At 44.7% G+C, this 23,709-nt stretch overlaps 1 protein-coding gene and 6 non-coding genes across 7 annotated transcripts; all 7 read right to left on the reverse strand.

Moving 5' to 3' along the window:
- Positions 1-9,937: 9,937 nt before the first annotated feature.
- Positions 9,938-22,819, reverse strand: RPS7 (ribosomal protein S7). The gene is made up of 7 exons (XM_068280340.1): positions 22,722-22,819; positions 20,696-20,777; positions 18,418-18,489; positions 15,568-15,711; positions 13,250-13,314; positions 10,580-10,730; positions 9,938-10,048 (listed from the first exon to the last, which is right to left on the reverse strand). The coding sequence occupies exons 2-7, from the start codon at positions 20,768-20,770 to the stop codon at positions 9,971-9,973; spliced, it is 585 nt and encodes a 194-aa protein (XP_068136441.1). The 5' UTR covers positions 20,771-20,777; positions 22,722-22,819; the 3' UTR covers positions 9,938-9,970.
- LOC137505455 (small nucleolar RNA SNORA73 family) lies at positions 10,125-10,346 on the reverse strand. The gene has a single exon (XR_011020068.1). It is a non-coding gene; the product is annotated as a small nucleolar RNA SNORA73 family (small nucleolar RNA).
- LOC137505452 (small nucleolar RNA SNORA73 family) lies at positions 11,265-11,485 on the reverse strand. The gene has a single exon (XR_011020065.1). It is a non-coding gene; the product is annotated as a small nucleolar RNA SNORA73 family (small nucleolar RNA).
- On the reverse strand, positions 13,756-13,976 carry LOC137505456 (small nucleolar RNA SNORA73 family). The gene has a single exon (XR_011020069.1). It is a non-coding gene; the product is annotated as a small nucleolar RNA SNORA73 family (small nucleolar RNA).
- Positions 17,462-17,682, reverse strand: LOC137505457 (small nucleolar RNA SNORA73 family). Its single transcript, XR_011020070.1, has one exon. It is a non-coding gene; the product is annotated as a small nucleolar RNA SNORA73 family (small nucleolar RNA).
- Positions 20,373-20,594, reverse strand: LOC137505453 (small nucleolar RNA SNORA73 family). Its single transcript, XR_011020066.1, has one exon. It is a non-coding gene; the product is annotated as a small nucleolar RNA SNORA73 family (small nucleolar RNA).
- On the reverse strand, positions 20,900-21,121 carry LOC137505451 (small nucleolar RNA SNORA73 family). The gene has a single exon (XR_011020064.1). It is a non-coding gene; the product is annotated as a small nucleolar RNA SNORA73 family (small nucleolar RNA).
- Positions 22,820-23,709: the final 890 nt, after the last annotated feature.

Here is a 23,709-nt window from a genome sequence, read left to right on the forward strand (position 1 = left end):
TGTTTGTGGGATGATAATCGCTTCTTTATTTTTTGTGTGGTCTGTCCAATGTACAGTAAGCCACAGGGGCATTTTAAAGCGTACACTACATAATCTGAGTCACATGTATGCCACCCCTTAATGGGAATTTTTGTACCCTGATGAGGGTGTAATAGAAAGGGGCCCTTAATCACAGAGCTGCAGTGAACACAATTTAGACAGGGAAAAGTCCCTCTCCTGTTGGTACGCGCTGGCCCAGCCTCCATGCTGAGGTCAGCGTGCACCAAGCGATCTCTAAGGGTGGGCGCTCTCTTATATGATATGAGTGGGGGGTTCCTAAAATGCTCTATATCGGGAAAGCTATCTGTCAGTAGATGCCAATGTCGTTTTATAATTTTGGTTATGCCCTGACTATGTGTGTTGGGTACAGCCCACACCTGGAAATCTTAAGATTGCAAAAGAACTTCATCCTGTTCTACACAAGGACCAGAGACTGAAAAAGATATTCCCTGAACCTCCCCTCCTAGCGCTCCGACAGCCACCTAATCTTAAGCAGATGATCGTCAGGAGTGCCTTAAATAGGCAAGAACAAAATGGAACATTCCCCTACCGAGGGAAAAGGTGTGGGACCTGTAAACTCATCCATTACACAGACAGGATACTAATACCAGGTACACAACAGGAATACAAAATACAAGGTACCTTTTCCTGCGACTCATCTAATGTGGAATACCTGATCATGTGTGCAAAATGCCCCAAAGGAATGTATGTGGGAGAAACAAGTCAACCACTGCATGATTAAATGACACACCACAGGTTCACTTAACAGCAGAAAAAAAGGACATTACAAAATATCTCCCAATACCAACACACTTGTTTACCTGGACACAGTTTACACGATTTTCGCATCACTGTATTAATGGGTGGCTTCAAATTGGAAAACATGAGACTAATGCTACGTACACACATGCGACAACGATCGTTCGTTGAGGACGAACGAACTTTTAATTGATGAAAGAACGACCTAAGTAAAGTTCGTTTTAAAAGGTGTGTAACGATCTGATCGTTAGAACGAACGTTACATCACATAAAGCAACTATTGCGCCTGTGCATAAAAATGAGAAGTTTCGCGGAGAAATTGTGAAATGCGCATGTTAAGCCTAGTACGAACGACCGTTTCCAACGATGTACTACTTTTGCAAACGATCGTCGTTGGTTAAAATCCGCCGAGACAGCACTTTCTTTTGTAGCGATTTGGCTCGTTCGTCGTTTGCCTTAATAGTCGGTGGTTCGTTTTTTGTAACGATCGTCGTTGGTAAAGATCGGGGAACGATCATTACAAACGACTATAGTCGCATGTGTGTACGCACCTTAACACAAGAAACAAAGTTTATACATTGGTTCAAAACTGTAGAAGATGGTTTAAACGAGGACTTTTAACTTCTTGTGCTGGTACGATGGGTTTTAAATGCCACAATTCATTTAATGTTTCTATCTTTTCATTAATTTTTGTGTCATATGCTGTGTAAGATGGGGTTTACTGTCACTATTCATTTCATTTGCTTTCATGTGCGGGTTTCAAATGCCACAATTCTCTTAAAGGGAACCCAGAGAGGAACGTTCATTAAAAATAGAAAAAGCTATTATACATACCTGGGGCTTCTTCCTGACCCATAAGCCTGGATCGCTCCCACGCCGCCATCTTCCGCTTCCTCTATCGCCGCTATCGGGTCCCATCACTTCCAGAGGACGCAGCCAATTGTCTGCATCACAGGGGCTCCCTCCATACCCATACGCATGCGGCTGCGCAGTATGCAGCCTCACACGTACTTATATGGAGGGAGCTCCCTGTGATGCGGACAATTGGCCGCATATGCCGGCCGACTGGCGGTAATGACGGGACCTGGCTCCGGCAGATCCAGGCAGTGGAGGAGCAATCCGTGCGTATGGGGCTGGATGAAGCCCCAGGTATGTATAAAAGCTTTCCCCCAACTTAGAATTAATGGTGCATGTAACCAGCTCAGTTACAATTTGAACTTAATTTACGATGTCTCCCCATTACCAGAGTCTACTTATCAATTTAGCCAGAATAGCCTCAATTCACAGCGCTTTATCAAACACTTTATCAAACGTTTGATAATTTTCCTCATGGGTAAAATCTAATTTTGAATTCACGAAGATGTTATAGATTGATCATTTCATCGATAAAACATTTGATAAATCTATAACACCTTAGTGAATTCAAAATTAGATTTTACCCATGAGGAAAATTATCAAACGTTTGATAAAGTGTTTGATAAAGCTCTGTAAATTGAGGCCAATGCCTGGGAAAGCTTCCTGAGTAACAGTTAAGGCATCTAATTACATTTATGTTTGCTAAGAATGTTTCTCCTCTGTATGTCAGTGTATTTAAGCTGTGTTTTTCAGTGTTTGTCAGGAACCAGTCTGACGAAGGCTTTTTATAAGCCGAAAGCTCACAGTTTACTCATCTCTAAGTTAGCCAATAAATTTGGAGCAGTGCTTTTCAGCACTGCTAGATTTGGGCGCAGCCATAGACTGTAATGGGAATTAGTCTATAGCGGTGCTCAGTGAGTAACGTCAGCTCCGTCAGAAGACGGAGCCGAAGTTGCTTAAAAAAAACACAATAATTCGGCCTCCAACAATCGCTGGAAGCTGAATTATTTCATTCCCCCACTATCCATGGCAGCCTGGAGGGGGAATAGGAATTAAAACGGCCCGGACTTGTGCAGAAGCAGGATCAGCCATATACCGCTGTATCCTGCGCCCAAGTCTACCAGCGCCGATTTCAAATGTACTCAAATTGTATCACCCTGACTCAAAACTCCAGACTTTTTTTTTTATCAAATAATTACATTACATTTAAAATTAGCCATTTACTTCCCACACTAAAAGTTACCCAAATACATTTTTTTATTTAAAAATTACAATTAAAAAAAAAAAATCACTTAAGGGTCTGAACTTTTTAAATATGCATGTCAAGAGTATATTATATTTTTTAAAATTATAAGCTTGTAGATAGTGATGGACGCAAATTGAAAAAAGGCACCTTTGTTTCTAGATAAAATATCGACATCATTTAAATGGTGTAATAACCGGGACAGATGGGCAAATAAAGAGATAGGGACAGCTAATTAGAAGATGTTTATATAATAAAAAGCATTTTGAATAAAATGCAATGGCAACTTTCAGGGCAAGATAAACTAAACTTTGGAAACGTGTAAATTTGTAAACATCATATTTACTTTTGTACATAAGTAATGTCTAACTGTATGAGTAATAAAAAGTAGGAAAACTTTTTTATTGAATGTTATGTCAGAGTTTCAGACCGCTTTAAAGCGGAATATAACCCTACATTTCAACTTTGCTCTAAAACATTATTTACAATATATTATATGCAACCAGCATTTTTTTTTTTACTAGACCAGCATTGGAAGGGTTACACAGAGCTTTTAAGTTCCTGGACAGAACTGCAGATGCATCGGAAGCTGACATAGATACATTTATGTAAACAAAATGTATCTAAGTGTGGCATGTGACTCATCTCTCTGACTGAGGAGCTGGAGGACAGCCAAAGAGTGTGTAACATTTATCACTGGTACATTCTATTTAGTTAAATGTATCTAAATGAACTTCTGCATATCTCTCCACTGAACTTTAAACCTGTGTTTAACCCTTCCAATGCTGGTCTAGTAAAAAAAAAAAAAAAAATGCTGGTTGCATATAATATGTTGTAAATAATGTTTTAGAGCAAAGTTGAAATGCAGGGTTATATTCCGCTTTAAAGAACACCTAAGGTGAAAATAAACAAACAATTATATTTATCCTCCTCATAAAAATTACTTAAGATATTCGAGTTTTATTTTATGTTATTATCTACTTTGAGTTTAACTGATTTGTTTTTGCTCAATTACACATTCATTGAAGTATGCCAGAACTAAAAAAAAAATAAAAAAATAAAAATCTATGAACTATTTACTCTAATTCCTGCTCTCAGAAGCCATTTTCTGCTAGGAAAGTGTTTTATAGTTGGAATTTCTTATCAGTGAGGGTCACACTGTAGTCACTTCCTGTCTGAGTCAGCCAATTACATACCTGATATTTAACGCTTTCAGGCAAAGAAAGAAGAAAAGGAACAGCATAGTCATTTGTGTGCTAAGCACTGTACATACCCATGTCTATCTCATGTCACCTCGGGTAACCTTTAACCACTTGAGGACCATGGTGTTAAACCCCCCTAGGGACCAGGCAATTTTTTTCCTAATCAGGCCACTGCAGCTTTAACACTTTCCACTCCCATATCCCACATAGCTGGTCAAATTAACATATTAAATTAAATGTTGTGTTCTTTAAAATAAGATATACCATGTTACTATGTTATGTAACATGTTAAAATGGGAGAGTGCATTTCTTGGTTTAGGGTTTGGGTTCCAACCCAATCCCTCAGGTCGTCCTCAACTTCCCCAATGAAAATGGCCGCCAGGTCCTGCCACGGCTGTGCAGTTTTCATAAGTCGCAAGTGCAGCTGCGCAGCTCTAAGTCCTCCTCCAGCTCTGACCTCATCCCGGCCGGAGCAGGGCTTTTCAGCGCTGCTAGATTTGGGCGCAGCCGCCACCTCCATAGACTAGAATAGGAATTACTTCTATCAGGCTCTCAGTGAATAACGTCAGCGCCATCAGAAGACGGAGCCGAAGGTGCTTTTAAAACAATAATTCGGCCTCCAGCAAGCAGAATTATATCATTCCCCATTGTCCATGGCGGCCTGGAGTGGGAATACTAATTAACACGGCCCGGACTTGTACAGCAGCAGGATCAGCCATATTCCGGCTGTATCCTGCGCCCAAAGTCTACCGGCGCCGATTTCATATGTATACCATCCCGGCAGTCTCGTGTACATAATGCACACGATATTGTCCAAGGCAGTAGCGGTGGTCTGGAGGACGAAGCAGGAAGCCTCTGAAGGCTCTTAAGCCCAATCTACATGATACGATTCTTTGTGCAATTCGATTACGATTCTATTTACGATCCGATTAAATCCGACATGTCCGATCAGAATTCAATTTGATTCAATTCGCCATTGCAGAACAATGGCAAATCGAACTGCATCGAATCCCGATCGGACATGACAGATTTAATCGGATCGTAAATAGTATTGTAATTAAATTGCACAAAGAATCGTATCCTGTAGATGGGGCTTTATGCCTAGTACACACCATACAATTTTCTGTAATTATTTTCTGCAAAGTACTGGTAGACTGGTCATTATCTCTGGTGCATTGTCTTCTGGTTATCTCCTGCTGAGTAGAACAATGCCTAATTGCTAGGCAGATAGATGGTTAGATAGATAATTTTCAACATGTTGGAAATTATCTGGCAGGTAAATCTTATGCTAGGAATACACGGTAAAGGTAGCCAAACACTGGTCGATTTGCCATCAGATTCGACCAACAGACAGATCCCTATCTGATCCGGGAGGGATCGTATGGCTACCTTTACTGCAAACAGATTGTGAACCGATTTCAGCCTGAAACCGTTCACAATCGGTGGTGGTGGTGGTGCTGCCGCCGCTTCCCCCCATCCCACATACATTACCTACTCCGCCGGCGCAACTCCCGGATCTCCGCTCTTGTCTGGTCTCCGGCATGCTTCCCTTCTTCCTGTCTGGGGGAAGTTTAAACAGTAGAGCACCCTCTACTGTTTAAACTTCCTGCCGGGACAGGAAGAAGGGAAGCATGCCAGAGACCAGACCAGAGCGGAGAATGAAGAGCGGAGACCCGGGAGTCGCGCCGGCGGAGCAGGTAATGTATTGCAGCTCTATCGCGTCGGTCGTCGGGCACTCGAACGCCGCTAGCGATGCGCTCTTTACCCGCGGGCGATCAACGGTTATTTTCCGCACGGCGCGATCGATCGGGATCGGACAGAATGGATCGAAATTCGGCGTGTAGCGCTAACGATTGGCAGCAGATTCAATCCCAGTGATCGAATCTGCTGTCAAAACAGCGGCAAATCGGACCAGTGTATGGCCAGCTTTAGTTTTGTACCCCGTGTAATCGAGCCACTGGATCGATTCCGGTGCATCCCCGCGGGCGCCTGGATCGATTCCCGCTCGTCCCTGCGGGCGCTTCTCATCTTCTCCTCGTTTTCTTCTATTGTCCTGCCTGCGGTATCGAGCGGGGAAATCGATCCGGAGGGTGACCGGGCGCATCGGATTTTATCAATCGAGCCATCAGCGGCTTGAATACACGGTACAAAACTTACCGTGTATTCCTAGCATTACAGAGAATCTACAGAAAATTGTATGGCATGTACTAACCTTTAGGTAGGAATCTGTTTGTTTACTACCACTTTAGGTTTACTTTAACACATTGGAAGCACCATGGTGCAATATTTCAGCTTGCTTACTATGCTTTTATGTGCATAAAAAAATAAATAAAAAAACAGACCTCAAATGACTGCAGAGGTGTAAAGATTTGAGATGGTTAAAGAGAGTCTGAAGCGAGAATAAATCTTGCTTCAGACCTCATAGATAGCAGGGGCATGTGTGCCCCTGCTAAAACGCCGCTATCCCGCGGCTTAACGGGGATCCCTTCACTCCCTCAGTGCAGCAGGGGAGCGCTTCCTGGTTGGGGCAGGGCTAACCACCGCAGCCCTGACCCACGCGTGTCTGTCAGCGCGTATCTCCGCCTCTCCCCCGACCCTCTCAGTCTTCCTTCACTGAGGGGCGGGGGTGAGGCGGCAATGCGCCGCTGATAGACGCGACTGGAGGCAGGGCTGCAGCCGTTAGCCCTGCCTCCAGGAAGACTAAATATACGACCAATTTTACGACCAACTATTGTGGGGGTGGGTTTGGGGGTGAAGGGACCCCCGTTTAGCGGCGCGATTGCAGCAGTTTCTAACGAGCTCTGAAGCGAGATTTATTCTCGCTTCAGAGTCTCTTTAATAAGATACAAATTTTTAGTTGCTGCAAATATTAAAGGAAAGCCAAAGTAAAAAAAACAGATAAAACAGCACCCTCAAACTTTTAGGTTTTGGATAGGTTGTAGTAGTTAACGATGCCCACACTATTCAGCCAATTCGGCCTTGTTCACATCTAAAATCAAAATGGTTTTGCGATTTTGAGCGATTGTTTTTAGCACCTCCTGACACTTACCTGTGTGCTACGATTTTTTGTAAATCGCTTTTATAAAACGCTCTTGCAGAGTGATTTGTTTTGTCACTTCCTAATGCAAGTCAAGAAGTCAACTTACCAGGAAAAGAATAAATACAATGTATTTATTCTTAAAAATGCTCGGGAAATCACTACACAAAGTGCTTTTTCAAGCGTTTTGCGATCTCCCTATACCTTCCATTGAGGCAAATCGCCCCAAACATGGTACAGGCAGCACTTTGCTGGGCGGATCGTCTTCGAACTGCTCAGATGTGAACACTCATAGGGAATCATTACACAAGCAATTTTGAAAATTGTTGGCAAAAAAAACAACAACAAAAAACACGTCCCTAGTGTGAACAAGCCCTGACAAAGCTTTGTGCTGTAGAGGGTGCTGTGATTAGAGAACCATTCCCCTATGAGGTTTCCTGCTGGGTCCCCTCAAGTAGACTATTTGTATGCTTGCAGCTGTATCTACACGTCTTTGTCCCATCAGGTACACATCAAAGGTAATACAATGCAGCTTGAAAACGGACCACAAAAATGCCACAGAAGCGTTTGATCCGTCCATTCTCAAGATGCAAGAGTTGGCATCCACTAGAACTTTGCATCTCATTGTCCATTCCCAGTAGAGGCCAAAATGGTTGTAACTAAAGTGCTATTCAATTGTAATATCAGTTTTGAAAATGCATAACTTAAATGCAAACTAAAATGGAAAGGTCATTCTAGCAATAAAGTCAAACCCTGGTTTGTGAGCATCATTTGTTCCAGAAGTAGGTTTGTAATCCAAATCATTCATATCAAAGCCAACTTCCTGATAAGGATTATTGGAAACTCAGATGATTTGCCCCACAATCCAAAAACAAACATTTATAGAAAAAAAAAAAAAAGTTAAAGACTTTTATAACAATAATTGCTATCCTCTCACCACAACCTTTTCTGTGGCTTTAAAGGACAATTGAACTCAGAGGTACATGGAGACTGCCATATTTATTTTTAAGCAATACCAGTTGCATGGCTGTCTTGTTGATCCTTTGCCTCTAATACTTGTAGCCATAGACCCTGAACAAGCATGCAGGAGATCAGGTGTTTGACATTATTGGCATATTTGACAAGATTAGCTGCATGCTTGTTTCTGGTGATTCAGACACTACTGCAGCCAAATAGAGAAGCAGGGCTGCCAGGCAACTGGTATTATTGAAAAGGAAAAAAATATGGCAACCTCCATATTCTCACTTCAGTTGTCCTTTAACCAGCTGGGCGTTACGGACGAGCTCAGCTCGTCCAGTACTGCCGCGCTGGATTGTTCAGGCCCTGGTGGATTTGCATATTTTTTTTTCAAACACTTTGCTAGCTGCGTGTTCCGATCGCCGCTACCCGCCGCGAAAGAGGACCCCCCCCGCAGCCTGGCCAATTACCGCAAGGCTGCACTATGGGGTGGATCGAGACTCCCCCTGACGTCAATCCGATCATTGCCATGGCGACGGAGGTAGCCCATACAGGAAATCCCGTTCAGAATGGGATTTCCTGTTGGGTATTTGCACCGGTGGCGATCGGAGGGGTGGGTAAGATAGTGAAAGGGGGGGAGGGGAGAGGAAGCATGTAGCTAGCGCTAGGCTAGCTACATGTAAAAAAAAAGCCAAAAAAATCCCTCCCGTGGCCATGCGCCGCATATAATCATAATGCTAGGGAGGTTAAAGCGGAACTAAAGAAAATATTAAAAAACAGTTTCACTTACCTGGAGCTTTTGCAAGCCTCCAACAGCCGTCCTGTCTGGTCCTCCATGATCCGCGCTGGTCCTCCGCTTCCTGCTGCCGGCTGGTTTCGTTCCTCAACTTGTAAGTTGAGGGCCCACTGCACCTGCGAAGCCCTGTAAAAGCGTATCCTTTTTTCCGCATTCCCATTTGCAATTGCGCGATTACGGACTGGAACGCGAAGGATACGTGTGGCCAGAGCCGCACAGGCACAATGGTTCGTTGACGAAACCGAAAATAGCTGGCGGCAGGAGAATGGAGACTCGTGGAGGACCGGCGCAGGACAGGACAGCTGCTTGCAGAAGCCCCAGGTAAGTGAAACTGTTTTAATATTCTGTTCATTTCTGCTTTAACAAGGAACTTATCCATTAACAGTGGCTTTTTCCTACTCCTGCTATAGATTGCAGCACTGTATAAGGTAATTGAATCCAAGCGACGATCGGATAGGCTGAGCTCCATCTTCCAAGTAGGGATGCGCCAGCAGCACCGCGCGCGATCTTCTTCTAGCCCCATAGAAGGCCGTTCATGCCAATAGGCGTGGAGCGGTCCTGGGGCTGCCGTCGCGTTCACGCCAATTGGCGTGGAGCGGTTGGCTAAGGGTTAAGCTTGCGGCAGATGGAACACAGAGGCATGTTCTCTGCCTCATGACATGCCTCTTATTTGTTGCTATATCAGAGGGTAATGTGAGGAGAAGGATTATGTGCTCAGAACGTTCCTGCAGGCTTTCCAGCAGCTCTCTATCCAGCCACATGCCCGCCTCCCTACACAGAGAGCAGCTCGCTCTCCTAGCGCCATGACCCGAGAGGTCACAAAAGTGAAACCAAGCCAGTGCAGGCCAACGGAGCTGTGGGGATGGCGGCTACCTGATCCGCCCAGCAACCCGGATCAGGTAGCCTAGTTATTTTTTGTTTGTTTGTAATTTAAAACCCCCACCTTGGGATCTCTTTAAAAACCACAACATGCCCATGGCAAGATTCAGCTGCGTGGGATCATCTAGAAAGTTATAAAGAAAAGGGGGAAAAAAAAAAACCTCAAAATATACAACAAGGACTTTTATTAGATAATCTGCACTTTACAGCTGGAATTCAGGGAATTCGAAGATCACATCTTTTCCTGTGAGTTTCTTGTACACACCAGAAAATGTTTCAACCTAGACAAGACAAAAAAAGATCATATCCATGAATCAAAGAAAAGAGCCTTTACAACAGACTTTACACTATTCAAAAATGTGTATCCTGCATGGTTTGTCTCCCCAGTCACAGCCCGAGAGCTCTGGGAAGTTGTAGGAATATACAGGACGCTGTCCTCACCAGCCCGGAGGCCGGGGACATGCATGTTCTCCAACGTTGTGGAACGGGATTATACGTCATTGTGCCAGAAGACACTACGCTCCCATACGCCACCAGGACAGAGCCTATGAGAGCAACCTCACAGGATATCCACGTCGGTGATTAAGTGACAAACATGTTACAACAATTCTCTGCCCTGTGTAACTAAACTGCAAGTAATAAAAACAAAACACTGGATTTCGTAAGCTAGTTGGTCTAATCTAGGTACTGCTTGAACGCAGGGAAAAAGAAACAAAAAAAATGTACATTATAGCAATCAAATTTTTACAAGATGTAAACCAGTCTACACAGCAATGTAATCAAGTCAACACATCTGTCAAATTAGGAAATACCTTGTGTTCAACATTGTTCTGTTGTGCTTTGTCCAAATGGACTTTGATAAGCCGACTGCCGTCCAACTTTACACGGATTCTCTTGCCCACAATTTCACTTGGGAACACCAAGTCTTCCAGGATGGCATCATGTACTGCAGTCAGAGTACGGCTGGAATTAGACATTACACCATCAGCAACCAAGTAGATTTTAAATGTTAAGCATATACTGCACAGACAAGTAAACTCATCAGCAATCGTACACTTTCTCTAACTGCAGCTGTATTTGCTACAGCCTAAAAGGAAAGCACATGTCTGCTCTATATACAGTTACCAGCCTTGTTAAGTAGCACTGTACTTGTGTACGATGGCATTTCCAAACACTATTTGGCTTGTCCTAATTCATCTCCCAAGGAGAAAGAATTAAACTATCTCCTGCTAACAGATCTGTAACCACTGATAAGGTGCAACTCTAGCTTGGTCATGTGAAGGAGTCTACAGCAGAGCATAAAATGTACTAGCACAGGCATGGGCAACTTGGCCCTCCAGCTGTTAAGAAACTACAAGTCCCACAATGCATTGCAGGAGTCTTACAGCCACAGTCATGACTCAAAGGCAAATGCATTGTGGGACTTGTAGTTCCTTAACGGCTGGAGGGCCAAGTTTGCCCATGCCTGCACTAGCAGAATTTACCAAAGAGTACCAAGAATGTATCCTGCATGGTTTGTCTCCCCAGTCACAGCCCGAGAGCTCTGGGAAGTTGTAGGAATATACAGGATGCTGTCCTCACCAGCCCGGAGGCCGGGGACATGCATGTTCTCCAACGTTGTGGAACGGGATTATACGTCATTGTGCCAGAGACACTACGCTCCCATACGCCACCAGGACAGAGCCTGTGAGAGCAACCTCACAGGATATCCACGTCGGTGCTCGAAGCAGTGCATTGATATAGCCCATTAACTGACTATAGCCCTGCCCTCGATTGACAAACTTATTAAAGCAAACACGCAGTGTCTAGGATGGCGAGTTTAGGAAAACAGCTTACTGAAATGTCACAATTTTTTTTATAAAGGTTTGCTTACTTAACCACTTGAGGACCACAGTGTTAAACCCCCCCAAAGACCAGCCCATGTTTTGATAAAATGGCCATTGCAGCTTTAAGGCCTCACTGCAGGGCCGCAGAACAGCACACACGTTATCCCCCTCCCTTTTCTCCCCACCAACAGAGATCTCTGTTGGTGGGGTCTGATCGCTACCCAGGTGTTTTTTTTAAATAAATATTTCTTTTAATAATTTTTTTACTATTTATTTTATCATCCACCCTCCTTTCCCCCACCAGCCATTCAGCGTGATCGACTGTCTTAGGCTTCAGCCTACAACAACCGACCACTTATATAGCAACAGAGGGGACAGCGGTGTCACACAGCTGTTCCCAGTACAGCGCTGTACCAAGTAAAAAGATGGCGGTTTCGCTGTGTAACAGTCTCCCGAGCGGCGATAGCCTCTAGGAGACTGAGGGCGGAGCCTGTGCACGATCTCCTGCAGTAGCCAGCCCCAGGACTTGACGCCAATTGGCGTTAGGCAGTCCTGGGGCTGCCGCCGCGGCCACGCTCACTAGCGTGGGACGGTCTTGAAGTAGTAGAAAAATTAAAAATAAATTATGGGCGATGACAAACCCCTTCAAAATGAACAATATTTCCGACTGTCCTAAAGTGTCCATTATCTGAAATAGAATTATTGCAGGCCGCCTCCCAACCTTACTCCACAAGCTGATCAGTACAGATATCAAGGTACCAGCCCCCGTGGCAAGAGACATGCCCCACATAACCTGGTCCAGCACATTAATGCTCCGGCAAAGGTCTATATAGCCTCCCAATGGAAACAGGCATGTTTTTATTACTAGGATATCCTCTCCTCCACTGGCCAGAAAATGATAAAATGAACACATCACTGCCAGAGTTATCGATACATTGCCCCTCTGAGAAGGTCTGGGAGCCCTGGTTGGACTTCAGAGGAGGCCTGCACATGTTTAATGCACTCAAATGACTAAGGTGCATCGCTCAAATGCAATTCACCCCTTACCACCTTGACCTTCCTGTAATTAATGATCTCTGATATACCAGACTATTATTAGTGGACCAGCTTGCGACCAGTTGATTTTTTTCAGATTATACATTTTTCTGTTTATGTTCCTTTTGTTATATACGGACTGCCTTTGTTTATTGAGCTGACTTGATATCTTTTGCTAAAAATGCCTGGACCATACCAGCTCTACATAACTGGACTATACCAGCTCTACGTAACTGGTTTAATTCAAGCAATATGAATACATGAAGGGTCAGGTTAATTAACCTATGATTTTCATGTTCAGTTGCAAAATTTGTTACAGCTGCAAGATTTGATGAAGCAGAAAAAAAAAAAGTTTTAATGCGCAACTTTGATTTAAAATGTACTCATTCTGAATTACAAAACCGTCAGCTTCTCAAACACTTTACGTGATGCTACAAATATGAAGTTAGTGTTGGGATCGGCTTCAAAACCTATTAGAGATACAAAAAATATTTTAGGAAGCAAAAACGTGTTGTCCAGTGTTACCAGTAATTCTGCTGCAAGTAGCATCAGTAAATGTACTTATTTCACTCTACAGCAGGCAATACAAAGGCAGCTAATCGCTTTGGTAAATCAGATTACCTTCTGGGACGCTTCTGCTTGTTTTTTGTGCGGCTTTTTCTTGTTGGTTTGGGGAGAATCCTTCTCTGTTAAAAATAAAAACATTTAAATATAGTGTGAATTACAGCACACTTAAGATACAGCAAAACAATGGCAAATTGAATAGAATTCCGATCGGACATGTCGGATTGATTTGGGAAAAATCAACACAGACAGGCTACAATTAGAAATATCCATGAAACAATTGAGAAGTTTATGTAGGATTATGTAAATTCTGTTTGCAAATTGACTATGAATATAGACCAATACCCAACAGGTGGAATTGGTTTGTGAAGTGTGGATTGGTTCATTTTAAAGCTACATACATTTGCATAATCCTGCATCAACACGGATTTGCCATCTCACTGACCCCCTAGTTCCAATCAATTTGGGGGCAGTAATGATAAGTGTAGCTTAATGACACTGACAATTACATAACAGCATTTAAAACAGCAATGGAGCAGATAGAGAGAAGGCTTCATTAATAGCTTTATGCCCTGCATGGTTTGTCTCCCCAGTCACAGCCCGAGAGCTCTGGGAAGTTGTAGGAATATACAGGACGCTGTCCTCACCAGCCCGGAGGCCGGGGACATGCATGTTCTCCAACGTTGTGGAACGGGATTATACGTCATTGTGCCAGAGACACTACGCTCCCATACGCCACCAGGACAGAGCCTGTGAGAGCAACCTCACAGGATATCCACGTCGGTAAACTAGGCTCTTTGGGGAGAAAGCCTATTTGTATGTTTGTAGATATACAATCAAAAGTAAAACAAATAAAAGCATATCTGAAGAAGAAATAACAGAAACTGATCTTGTTCCTATGTAGTAGGGCGCCAAAACTAAACCGATGAGTGGACACTTCCCTTCTGCTATCTCTAGGCAAAGCAGACTGTCAGGACAGTCTCCCCCCAAGCTTTGGCAGCTTCACACTGACAGGTTTGTATCATTTACATCACCGTCCATGGCACATGCTAATTTTACAGATTCCCAAGCACAACCAAATACAAATTAATTAATGTGATTATTATTTAGAATATAGTGCTGACATCTTCCGCAGTGCTGTACAGAGAATCCAGCGTTCTCCCCAGAATTTTTTATCAGCCGGGTGGCATGAAATAATTGCCGGGTGGCATGAAAAAGTAGCCGGGTGGGGCGCAATTAGAGAATGCAGGGCCGGTGCTTCTGTGTGCAAGTCTGCTTACAGAATAGGAGGTGGTGAGCCAATGACAGCCGGGTGCTCACCAAAACTAGGCGGGTGGAGCACCCGGCTAAAAGAGCCTCAGGAGAACACTGGAATCTATTGTCTTGTCACTAACTGTACCTCAGAGGGGCTCACTATCTACTCCTTACCATAGTCCTAGGTTTATGTATCGAGTAGTGTATGTATCGTAATCTAGGGCTAATTTACTCATCTGTGTTTTGGGGGTGAGGGTAGAAACCAGAGTGCCTGGAGGATCCCCACACAGACATGTGGAGAACATACAAACTGTGCAGATATTGCTCTTGCCGAGATTCGAACCTGGGACCCAGCGCTGCTGGAGTGCTAACCACTACGCCTCCATGCTGCCCATATATGCATCAAATCCACATTCTCATATAAACTATCGAATCCACAGACATAAAAGATAAACACTGTCCAACCTAATACATTTTGAACACAGATCATACTCCCATTCCACAGCAACAAAGAAATACTTAAGCCAAACAGATGAGCAATGTACCAAAACACACACAACACAAGCTAACATGTTGTGTAATCCTTCAGTGTGGCAGTTTTGCATGAGTTTTTTCTAGGACAGAGAAGCACTGATTTTGCACTGTTCTAACTGCACATCTCAAGAAATTCATGCAAAACTAGCGCAAAAGCCTTTTTGTAAAAAAAAGAGTTCTCTCATGCATATTACAATCATGATGAAATAGTTAGGAAATAAAAAAACCTGACAATTGCTTTGATAAATCTAGCCCATTGACTTTTCCTCAGTACTGCTAACAGCATCAAACTGAATGTTCTTGTTCATATTCAGACCAAGAGCCTATACAATACTTTTAAGTTAAATGCAAAACTGAAGGCAAGCACCATCCCAGAAGGTGTCAACATAGCAAGATTTAAATGCACAGATGCTGCAACCACTAACCGCAATAAGATTCACTCTGAATTACCTGCAACGACTTTCCAGAACCACTATGAAATGGACAGTGTGTAATAAAGGAGATTTTAATAAACAACTGCAGGACTTGTGCTGATTTCAACAGAATAGTGGAGCAATGTAAAGGACCACAGAGTAGCTGGCATTTACCTGAGCAATGAAGACAACGTGCTTGCCGCTGAACTTCTTCTCCAGTTCTCGCACCAGCCTAACTTGGATCTTCTGGAAAGATTTCAGCTGAGGAACTGGAACGAAGATGATTATTGCTTTTCTACCACCCCCGACTTCAATTTCCTGCGAGAAACAGCAAAAAAAGCACAAGTGTGTAACCTGCTGCTTCTCTGGCAAACAAGATCCCATTAAATCAAACGTAAATGTGAAAATAAACTACTACTTGCCTCCTCTAAGTCTGGACAGCCATTGAAGAGCAACTCATAAGGGCCCGTTTCCACTGGATCGGAAACCGCTCAGAATCCGCAGTTTCCCCACAGGCAAATCGCGTGGGGAAAATCTGCTATAGGAAACTATGGCTCCGCCCGAATCGCTAGGTAAGCGATTCGGCCGACACTGCCTGCAGATTTTGCGCGGGAGGCTGCGAATCCCATAGCCGTGCATGGCACGACTTCCGGGATTCGCCTGTGATCCCGAACACACGGAAGTGCTGACGCGTGCGGCACAAGTGGAAACGGGCCCTTACTTAGCATAATGGCCATATACAGTGCCATTAACTTTTCTTCCAAGTTTTCTCCAAGGAGGTAATTTTTTTATATAAAAAAAAAAAAAAAATCAGTTCTTAGACACTATCAAAACATCCCCTGGGGGGTACTCACCTCGGGATCCTAATGAGGCTTCCCACGCCGTCCTCTGTCCCACGGGGGTCTCGCTGCAGCCCTCCGAACAGCCGGCGACAGACCCGACTGTCAATTCAATATGTACCTTTGCTGGCCCCAGCGGGGGCGCTGTGGCTGCTTTCGGCTCCGAAGTAGACGGAAATACCCGATCTCAGTCGGGTCTGCTCTACTGCGCAAGCGCCGGAGACCTGCGCCTGCGCAGTAGAGCAGACCCGACGGCGATCGGGTATTTCCACCTACTTCGGAGCCGACAGCCGTCAGAGCGCCTGCGCAGGAAAGGTAAATATTGACGTCACCGCTGTACGGAGGGCTGCAGAGACACCCCTGAGGGACGGAGGACGGCGTGGGAAGCATCATTAGGATCCTGAGGCTTCCCCCACCAGAGGCGAGTACCCCCCAGGGGATGTTTTGACGTTACAGATTCTCTTTAATCAAAAAAGTACTAAAAAGAAATATCAAACCTATTTTGAGCAATTTCTTGCCTGGTGGTAGCTTTTAAAGTATTTTATTGATAAGGTTTGAAGCAGCAGGGAGGCTGGGCTATGTGACTGAACCCAGCAGCCACACGGCTTAAAGGAGTTATCAGCCAAATTAGGTAAAATGAGCTTTACACACCTGGGGCTCTCTCCAGCCCCTTGCAGCCAACTGTCCCATGCTGAACGCTCTGCTCCCCGCCGCTGTCCCGGTCTCTGTTCTCGTTCTTCAGGCCGACCGCGGGGTCGGCCTTCTGCTAATGCATGAAGCGCTGCTGTCAATCACGGCCACATGGGCCGCGGCGAACTGCGCAGGCGCAATAAGTCTGCCCTGCTGATCTATTTGGCTGCAGCAGTGTCTGAATAACACCAGTTTGCCAGCAACCATGCACTGTGATTCTGCAGCGAGTTGCAACGCACGTATGAAAACACACGGATGGACAGTGCAGTCTATGCCCTTCTGATGTTCCTGTGGATCGCACACAATGTGCACTTCAGAACCCTCTCTTCAAATAAAAAATTCCTGTGACAAGCCTACGTAACGGAATGAGTGAAATCTCAATGACCGATACATAAACCAATCCCATTCAATGAAAACCGCTAGTAAGAAAATGATAGTTCCAGAAATGCTTGACAAGTCCTCCTTAACAGGTAGGTGAACAGTGTAGATACAGGATGGACATGAAAACCCCCTTGTATGGGAGGAAAGATGGCATTTTAGAATGTATCCTGCATGGTTTATCTCCCAAGTCACAGCCCGAGAGCTCTGGGAAGTTGTAGGAATATACAGGACGCTGTCCTCACCAGCCCGGAGGCCGGGGACATGCATGTTCTCCAACGTTGTGGAACGGGATTATACGTCATTGTGCCAGAGACACTACGCTCCCATACGCCACCAGGACAGAGCCTGTGAGAGCAACCTCACAGGATATCCACGTCGGTAAACTAGGCTCTTTATTTGTAATTGGGGAAAAAAAAAAAAAAAAAACGACCTTTTCACAGTAAAAGCAGTTTACAGATTTATGGCATAGGTTACCCACCCTATTCACATGCACTATAAAGGATGCTTCAGCAAGGTTACAGCTACTGGGCTTTTGAATAATTGATATTATAGAAGTTAAAGGGAACCTAAACTGAGAGGGATATGGATGTTTCCCTTTAAACAATACAAGTTGCCTGACTCTCCTGCTGATTTCTTTAGTTGCATCAGTGGCTGAATCACACACCTGAAAGAAGCATGCAGCTAATCCAGTCTGACTTCAGTCAGAGCACCGGATCTGCATGCTTGTTCAGGGGCTGTGGCTAAAAGTATTAGAGGGAGAGGATCAGCCACAGAGTCAGGCAACTGGTATGATTTTAAAAGGAAAAAAAAAAACATCCTAAGCTCAGTTTAGGTTCCCTTTAAATACAAGGTGTGTAAAGACCACTATCCTCTCACTTCATGTACTTCTCAATACTTATCCAGACTTCTGGCACTTTTTGTACCATTCCCCCTCCTTTCTAATATATATCTAGATTAACCTTCATCCTTCCACTGTCATGTACCACTTATAATGCTTCCTATTGGATATCAACCACTTTCACCATCATGTTCCATTCAATTATCTGCTTCCCATTTCACATTGCCCACAGCTTTACACATAAATTTGCCTTCTGATGATTTTTTACCAACATACCTTAGCTGCAGTGATATTCAGTTCCCTCAGCTGAGCTTTAAGGTCAGAGTTCATCTCCAACTCCAGCAGAGCCTAGAACCGTAAAAAAAGAAAAACAATGTAAAAAATAAGCTTGTTCAATCAAAAAAGCCAGAAATCTGCTAATCAGTCATTTTTGACAAGTCACATTTTCAGGTAGGAGCAGAACGGTCTTAATTACAAACTTAATAATTTAGCAGTATTCTGCAACTTTAGTGCACCTATTCAGTTCCCAAAAGCTAAGTAGTCAAGGTAAAATAAATAATAATTGTGCTTCTATGGTAGAAAACTTCAGTCTTAAAATTGGAAAAAACTTCACATGTGCAGCCTAAAAAGAGGTAAAAGCTCGATCCCCGCAGGCGGACAATAGCGGCGAATCGATCAGGTGATAAGAAGCGCCGGCGGGGACGAGCGGGAATAGATCCGCGCGGACGAGCGGTTGGGGTCGATCCGGCAGCGGCCGATCGACCCGTGTATGCCCAGCATTACAGAAGCAGTCTAGTAGCAGTAGAGTATTGTACCGTGTTAGCCATCAGTAAAAGCAAGGAAGTTTTGAATCTTGATTAAAAAAAAACTTTTTGCAGAAGCAGCCAGTCTGGCTCAATTATATTGCTACAGAATTGCAATGCACCGTATTTAGATTTTCTGTGCCAGATTTATCAATAATGTAAGAGAAAATCTTAAGCGGTTTCTAGAAACCATGCAGATGCGCTAAGTGCAGTATTCCACAACATCCAGCTACTTCTATTCACAGCAGAAAAAAAAAACCCGATGGTCTATTAGTATAAGTATATACTAGTATAAGTATAAGCCGTTTATCTGCTAGTAAGCATATACTGATTAAGTATGGCTGGATCTCACTGCCCCTCATATTGTGCACATTTTCATCTTTTGAAAATGGCTTTTCTTCCTAAAGGTAGCCATACACTGTTCGATTTGCCATCAGATTCGACCAACAGATAGATCCCTCTCTGATCGAATCTGATCAGAGAGGGATCGTATGGCTGCCTTTACTGCAAACAGATTGTAAATCGATTTCAGCCTGAAACCGATTCACTATCTGCTGAGCTGCCACTGTCGCCTATCTCCCCCCCATACATTACCTGAAGCCTGGTCCGGGGCATCTTCTCCGCATCACGGCATCCGCGTATCCCTCTATTTGTACTTCCGCTGTCACTGCAGTGACACAGGAAGTTATACACAGAATGCCGTGATGCGGAAGGTGATGCGGAGAAGCTGCCAGCCGGGAGGTGATGCGGAGAAGATGCCGGGAGCCAGCTTCAGGTAATGCATACCTGCGTCGATCGTACGCCGCAAGCGATGCGCTCCCTACCCGCGGGCGATCGACGGGACCGATCTATTTTGGGACGAAATAGATCGAAATGTAGCGTGAACGATGTGACAGCAGATTCGATCCCAGTGATTGAATCTGCTGTCGATCGGCGGGTAATCGGCCTAGTGTATGGCCAGCTTAAGGACTCAAAACAAATCAATTATACAACCAACTTAATTTTTATGGTATACCTTATATCATGACAAGGCAATCCAAGTACGGCTAGCACACCAATGTAAATATTCCAGGAAATGTATTCCTTGTATGCACATGACAATTGTTTCGGTGCCACAGAGGGTCCCCTTCATCAGATAAAGTGCAGACATCTGATGAAGGGGACTATCCGTGGCCCTGAAACAATTGTCATGTTGTGCATACAATACAATAAGGAATACTACATTTGCTGGAATATTTACATTGGTGTGCTAGCTGAACTTGGATTGCCTATACAGACTGATGTCGCTTTTGCATCTAAGCTAAGCACGCAACCACTTACGGTAAGGTGTGCCTCTCCAATACCTGACATTGCATTATATCATGACAAGGAGAACAACCCAGTTTAAAAATATTGCTCATGTCCAATTATACCAGCTTGTTTAAAAACAAATGTAACCTGCATGGTTTGTCTTCCCAGTCACAGCCCGAGAGCTCTGGGAAGTTGTAGGAATATACAGGACGCTGTCCTCACCAGCCCGGAGGCCAGGGACATGCATGTTCTCCAACGTTGTGGAACGGGATTATACGTCATTGTGCCAGAAGACACTACGCTCCCATACGCCACCAGGACAGAGCCTGTGAGAGCAACCTCACAGGATATCCACGTCGGTAAACTAGACACTGTTTCATTAAAATGTCACATTGAACATGACAAACTAAATTATATAAGTTTACAAAATTAAAACACCAAGTTAATATAAAAATACTCACCTGGGAAATGCCAGACTCAAACTCGTCTGGCTTTTCGCCATTAGGCTTGACTATTTTGGCGCTCGAACTAAACATGGCCTTTCTGTAACAAAACAAGAACAGTAAATGAACAACCTTTACTAGGACATTGTTTTATAAATTAACTTTCTCTGTGAGGTCCTAGCGAGTAAAGCACAATCTACAAACTCTATTTTAATATATAGATTATGTATCCTGCATGGTTTGTCTCCCCAGTCACAGCCCGAGAGCTCTGGGAAGTTGTAGGAATATACAGGACGCTGTCCTCACCAGCCCGGAGGCCGGGGACATGCATGTTCTCCAACGTTGTGGAACGGGATTATACGTCATTGTGCCAGAAGACACTACGCTCCCATACGCCACCAGGACAGAGCCTATGAGAGCAACCTCACAGGATATCCACGTTGGTAATTAAATATACAGCTCAAATTAAAATCCAATGCATTTAATGCTGTGTAATAAATTGATTTAACAATATTTTAAGCAAAAATCAGGAAGGATTAGTCATGAAAGTAAGGGGGGGGGGGACCTTTTAGGGTTTTATTTGTGCGAGACTAAAGTCTCATACACATGCTTCACTGTTCTTGGCCATTGCCATCTTAGCATGAGAATCTAGTGTATGTACACATCACCTGAGGATCCTGCATGCCTGATCTTTAGGGGAAGAATGCAGGCATGTGTAGCATGCAGTCCTTATGCCCAGGCCTGTGGAGTCTGGGTCAGAGCAATTTTGGGTACCTAGAGTTGGTGGTTTCATAAACTGTTGGTTGATTTTTGTACTGACTCAACAGCCCTGCTTATGCCCACTACTCCCCAGTTCTTTTCCATCCCCTACAATTATGTTGCAAAGGCCCCCGGAGCTACTTTTGGGTCAGTGAGCAGCGCACAGGCGCTGCCTGGTGGACAGAGTGCCCGTGTCCAGGACCGCTCTGCGCTCACGCATTGTGTAGTCGTGACATCACAACTACATAGGCAGGTGCAGAGCGCTTCCGGCCACTAATCAAGGAGACGCGTCACCAGGCAGCACTTGCTCACTACTCACCAACCCTGGCTGACCCAAAAGCATTTACAACAAAAACGGAACAACAGAGATGAACGGGGAGGGAAGCAGCATAGTGGGAACCATGAGGACTGCATGCAACACATGCCTGCCCCCCTATTATGAAAATGAAGGAGAGCTAAGGTATCCTTTACAGGGAACCTGAAGCAAGAGGCATATAGAGGTTGCCATATTTGTTTCCATTTAACCAGTTATTGAAATACCCCCACAGGGTTTCATCTAAGTCCCAGGGGCACAGATATGATTCTCTGCCTCTCTATCCATACCCATGTGCATGTAACCTGCAGTGTTACCAAAGCCAATCAGTAGTGCCATAGTGCCTAAATCGTGATAGATTAGTGTTGTAATAATCAGTGCTTGATCAGAAACAGATCAGACATGCTGGACATTATCAATCCATCAGTTGATCTAAAAGGAAAGTTGCATGGTGTGCATATCCTTAGAAGTCAATCACGTCGAACAGAAGAGGCAAGATTGTGCAATCAAGCATTCATTAATGGGTACCTTTAGATGCTTAGATAGAAGACCTCATAGTCCTATGCATACCACACACACACACCATACATTTCTAATGCAGACATGCTGTGATCAGAAGTAGTAGCACAAGCCACACAAGTAGCCTATGAGAGTAGGGACTCCTGGAATCACTAATTATACAACAATGACCCCAGAAATAGACATATTACTCACAGCCCGCACGTGCAGCCCCGGCTCCATCCCCCACAACCCACCGCGCCTCCCCTCATCCACCATCATTAACCGGCCGCTGCAAGCTATCTACCATCATCCGCTGCCATCCTTCGCCCGCAGCACTCCTAGCCCGGGCAGGCGTGTACGCCAGGCAAGAGGGGACCTTGTACCGTCAGCACACGCCGTCATTTCGTGCAACCGGTGAGGGAAACACACAGAGAAAAGAAACATTGGCTTCAGAGAATCTGCCCCACTCACCGTCCTGTCTCAGTGACGGCCTAGGAAGAGGGCGAGATCTCGCGAGGGGGGGCCAGATCTCGGCCCAGCGAAAAGGATGATGGGATATAGGCATCCAGTAATATCACAGGCACGTTAGGCCGGGCGGAAGTGAGGGATGTGTAGTGAGGACAAAAATATAGTGACGTATAATGGAAGCGCACACAGAAGCATGTTTCCTAAATGATGTGTGGTCGCTCGCGTGGTCAGGGAATAGAATCAGCTATGCTGGGAATACACCATACAATTTTCTGTTACATTATTTTCTGTAGAGACTGGTCATTATCTCTGGTGCATTGTCTTCTGGTTATCTCCTGCTGAGTAGAACAATGCCTATTGCTAGGTAGATTGATGGTTAGCTAGATAAATTCCAACATGTTGGAAATATCTAGGTACTTTTCCGTTAGCCGGCGCAACTGAGCTAAGTAATGTAACTGGTTCTAGTTTTTTTTATTGGCTGTCTCGCTGCGGCCAAATGTATTAAAAGTGAGTTGATTGAATTAAATTAAGCCGGGGGCAATATAACAGATGAAGCCGCCGACTTCGGCTCTCGCTCTCCTCCCCCTTGCCTCTCTCCTATAGAATACTGGCAGCCGGAGGGGACGTGCGTGTCCCCCCAGAGTCGTTCATCGCGGCAGGGAATCCTGCAGTTCGTTCTTGCAGAGCGGGTGCTGGCAGAAGCAATGTCTGCAGCCTCCCCGCTCTGCTTGTTTTAGTGATGGGTTGTTCGCGAACGAGCCGGCTCTTTGCTGCGAACGACAAGAGCCGGTTCTCAGTTTTAAAAGAGCTGATGCCTCAGCCGCCCCACACAGCTCTGCTTTGCTCTGTGATAAAGGGCGCTGAGGCATGCTGGGAGATGTAGTCCTCCTCTTTCAGCTTGTAGGAGTGTATGGGGCAGATGTATGGGGGGAGCAGAGCAGTAGCAGGAGGGATTGCCCCAGTCAGATAAGCAGTCATGGGGCGGGGATTT

Source organism: Hyperolius riggenbachi, chromosome 4, assembly GCF_040937935.1.
Source record: "Hyperolius riggenbachi isolate aHypRig1 chromosome 4, aHypRig1.pri, whole genome shotgun sequence".
NCBI classification, from domain to species: Eukaryota; Metazoa; Chordata; class Amphibia; order Anura; family Hyperoliidae; genus Hyperolius; species Hyperolius riggenbachi.

Coding starts and splice junctions, on each gene's coding strand:
- RPS7 (XM_068280340.1), bottom strand. CDS start 20,770: ATGTTTAGTTCGAGCGCCAAAATAGTCAAGCCTAATGGCGAAAAGCCA. Junction 18,490..20,695: donor TTGAGTCTGGCATTTCCCAG/GTGAGTATTTTT, acceptor TTACGGTTCTAG/GCTCTGCTGGAGTTGGAGAT. Junction 10,049..10,579: donor AGAACAATGTTGAACACAAG/GTATTTCCTAAT, acceptor TGTCTTGTCTAG/GTTGAAACATTTTCTGGTGT.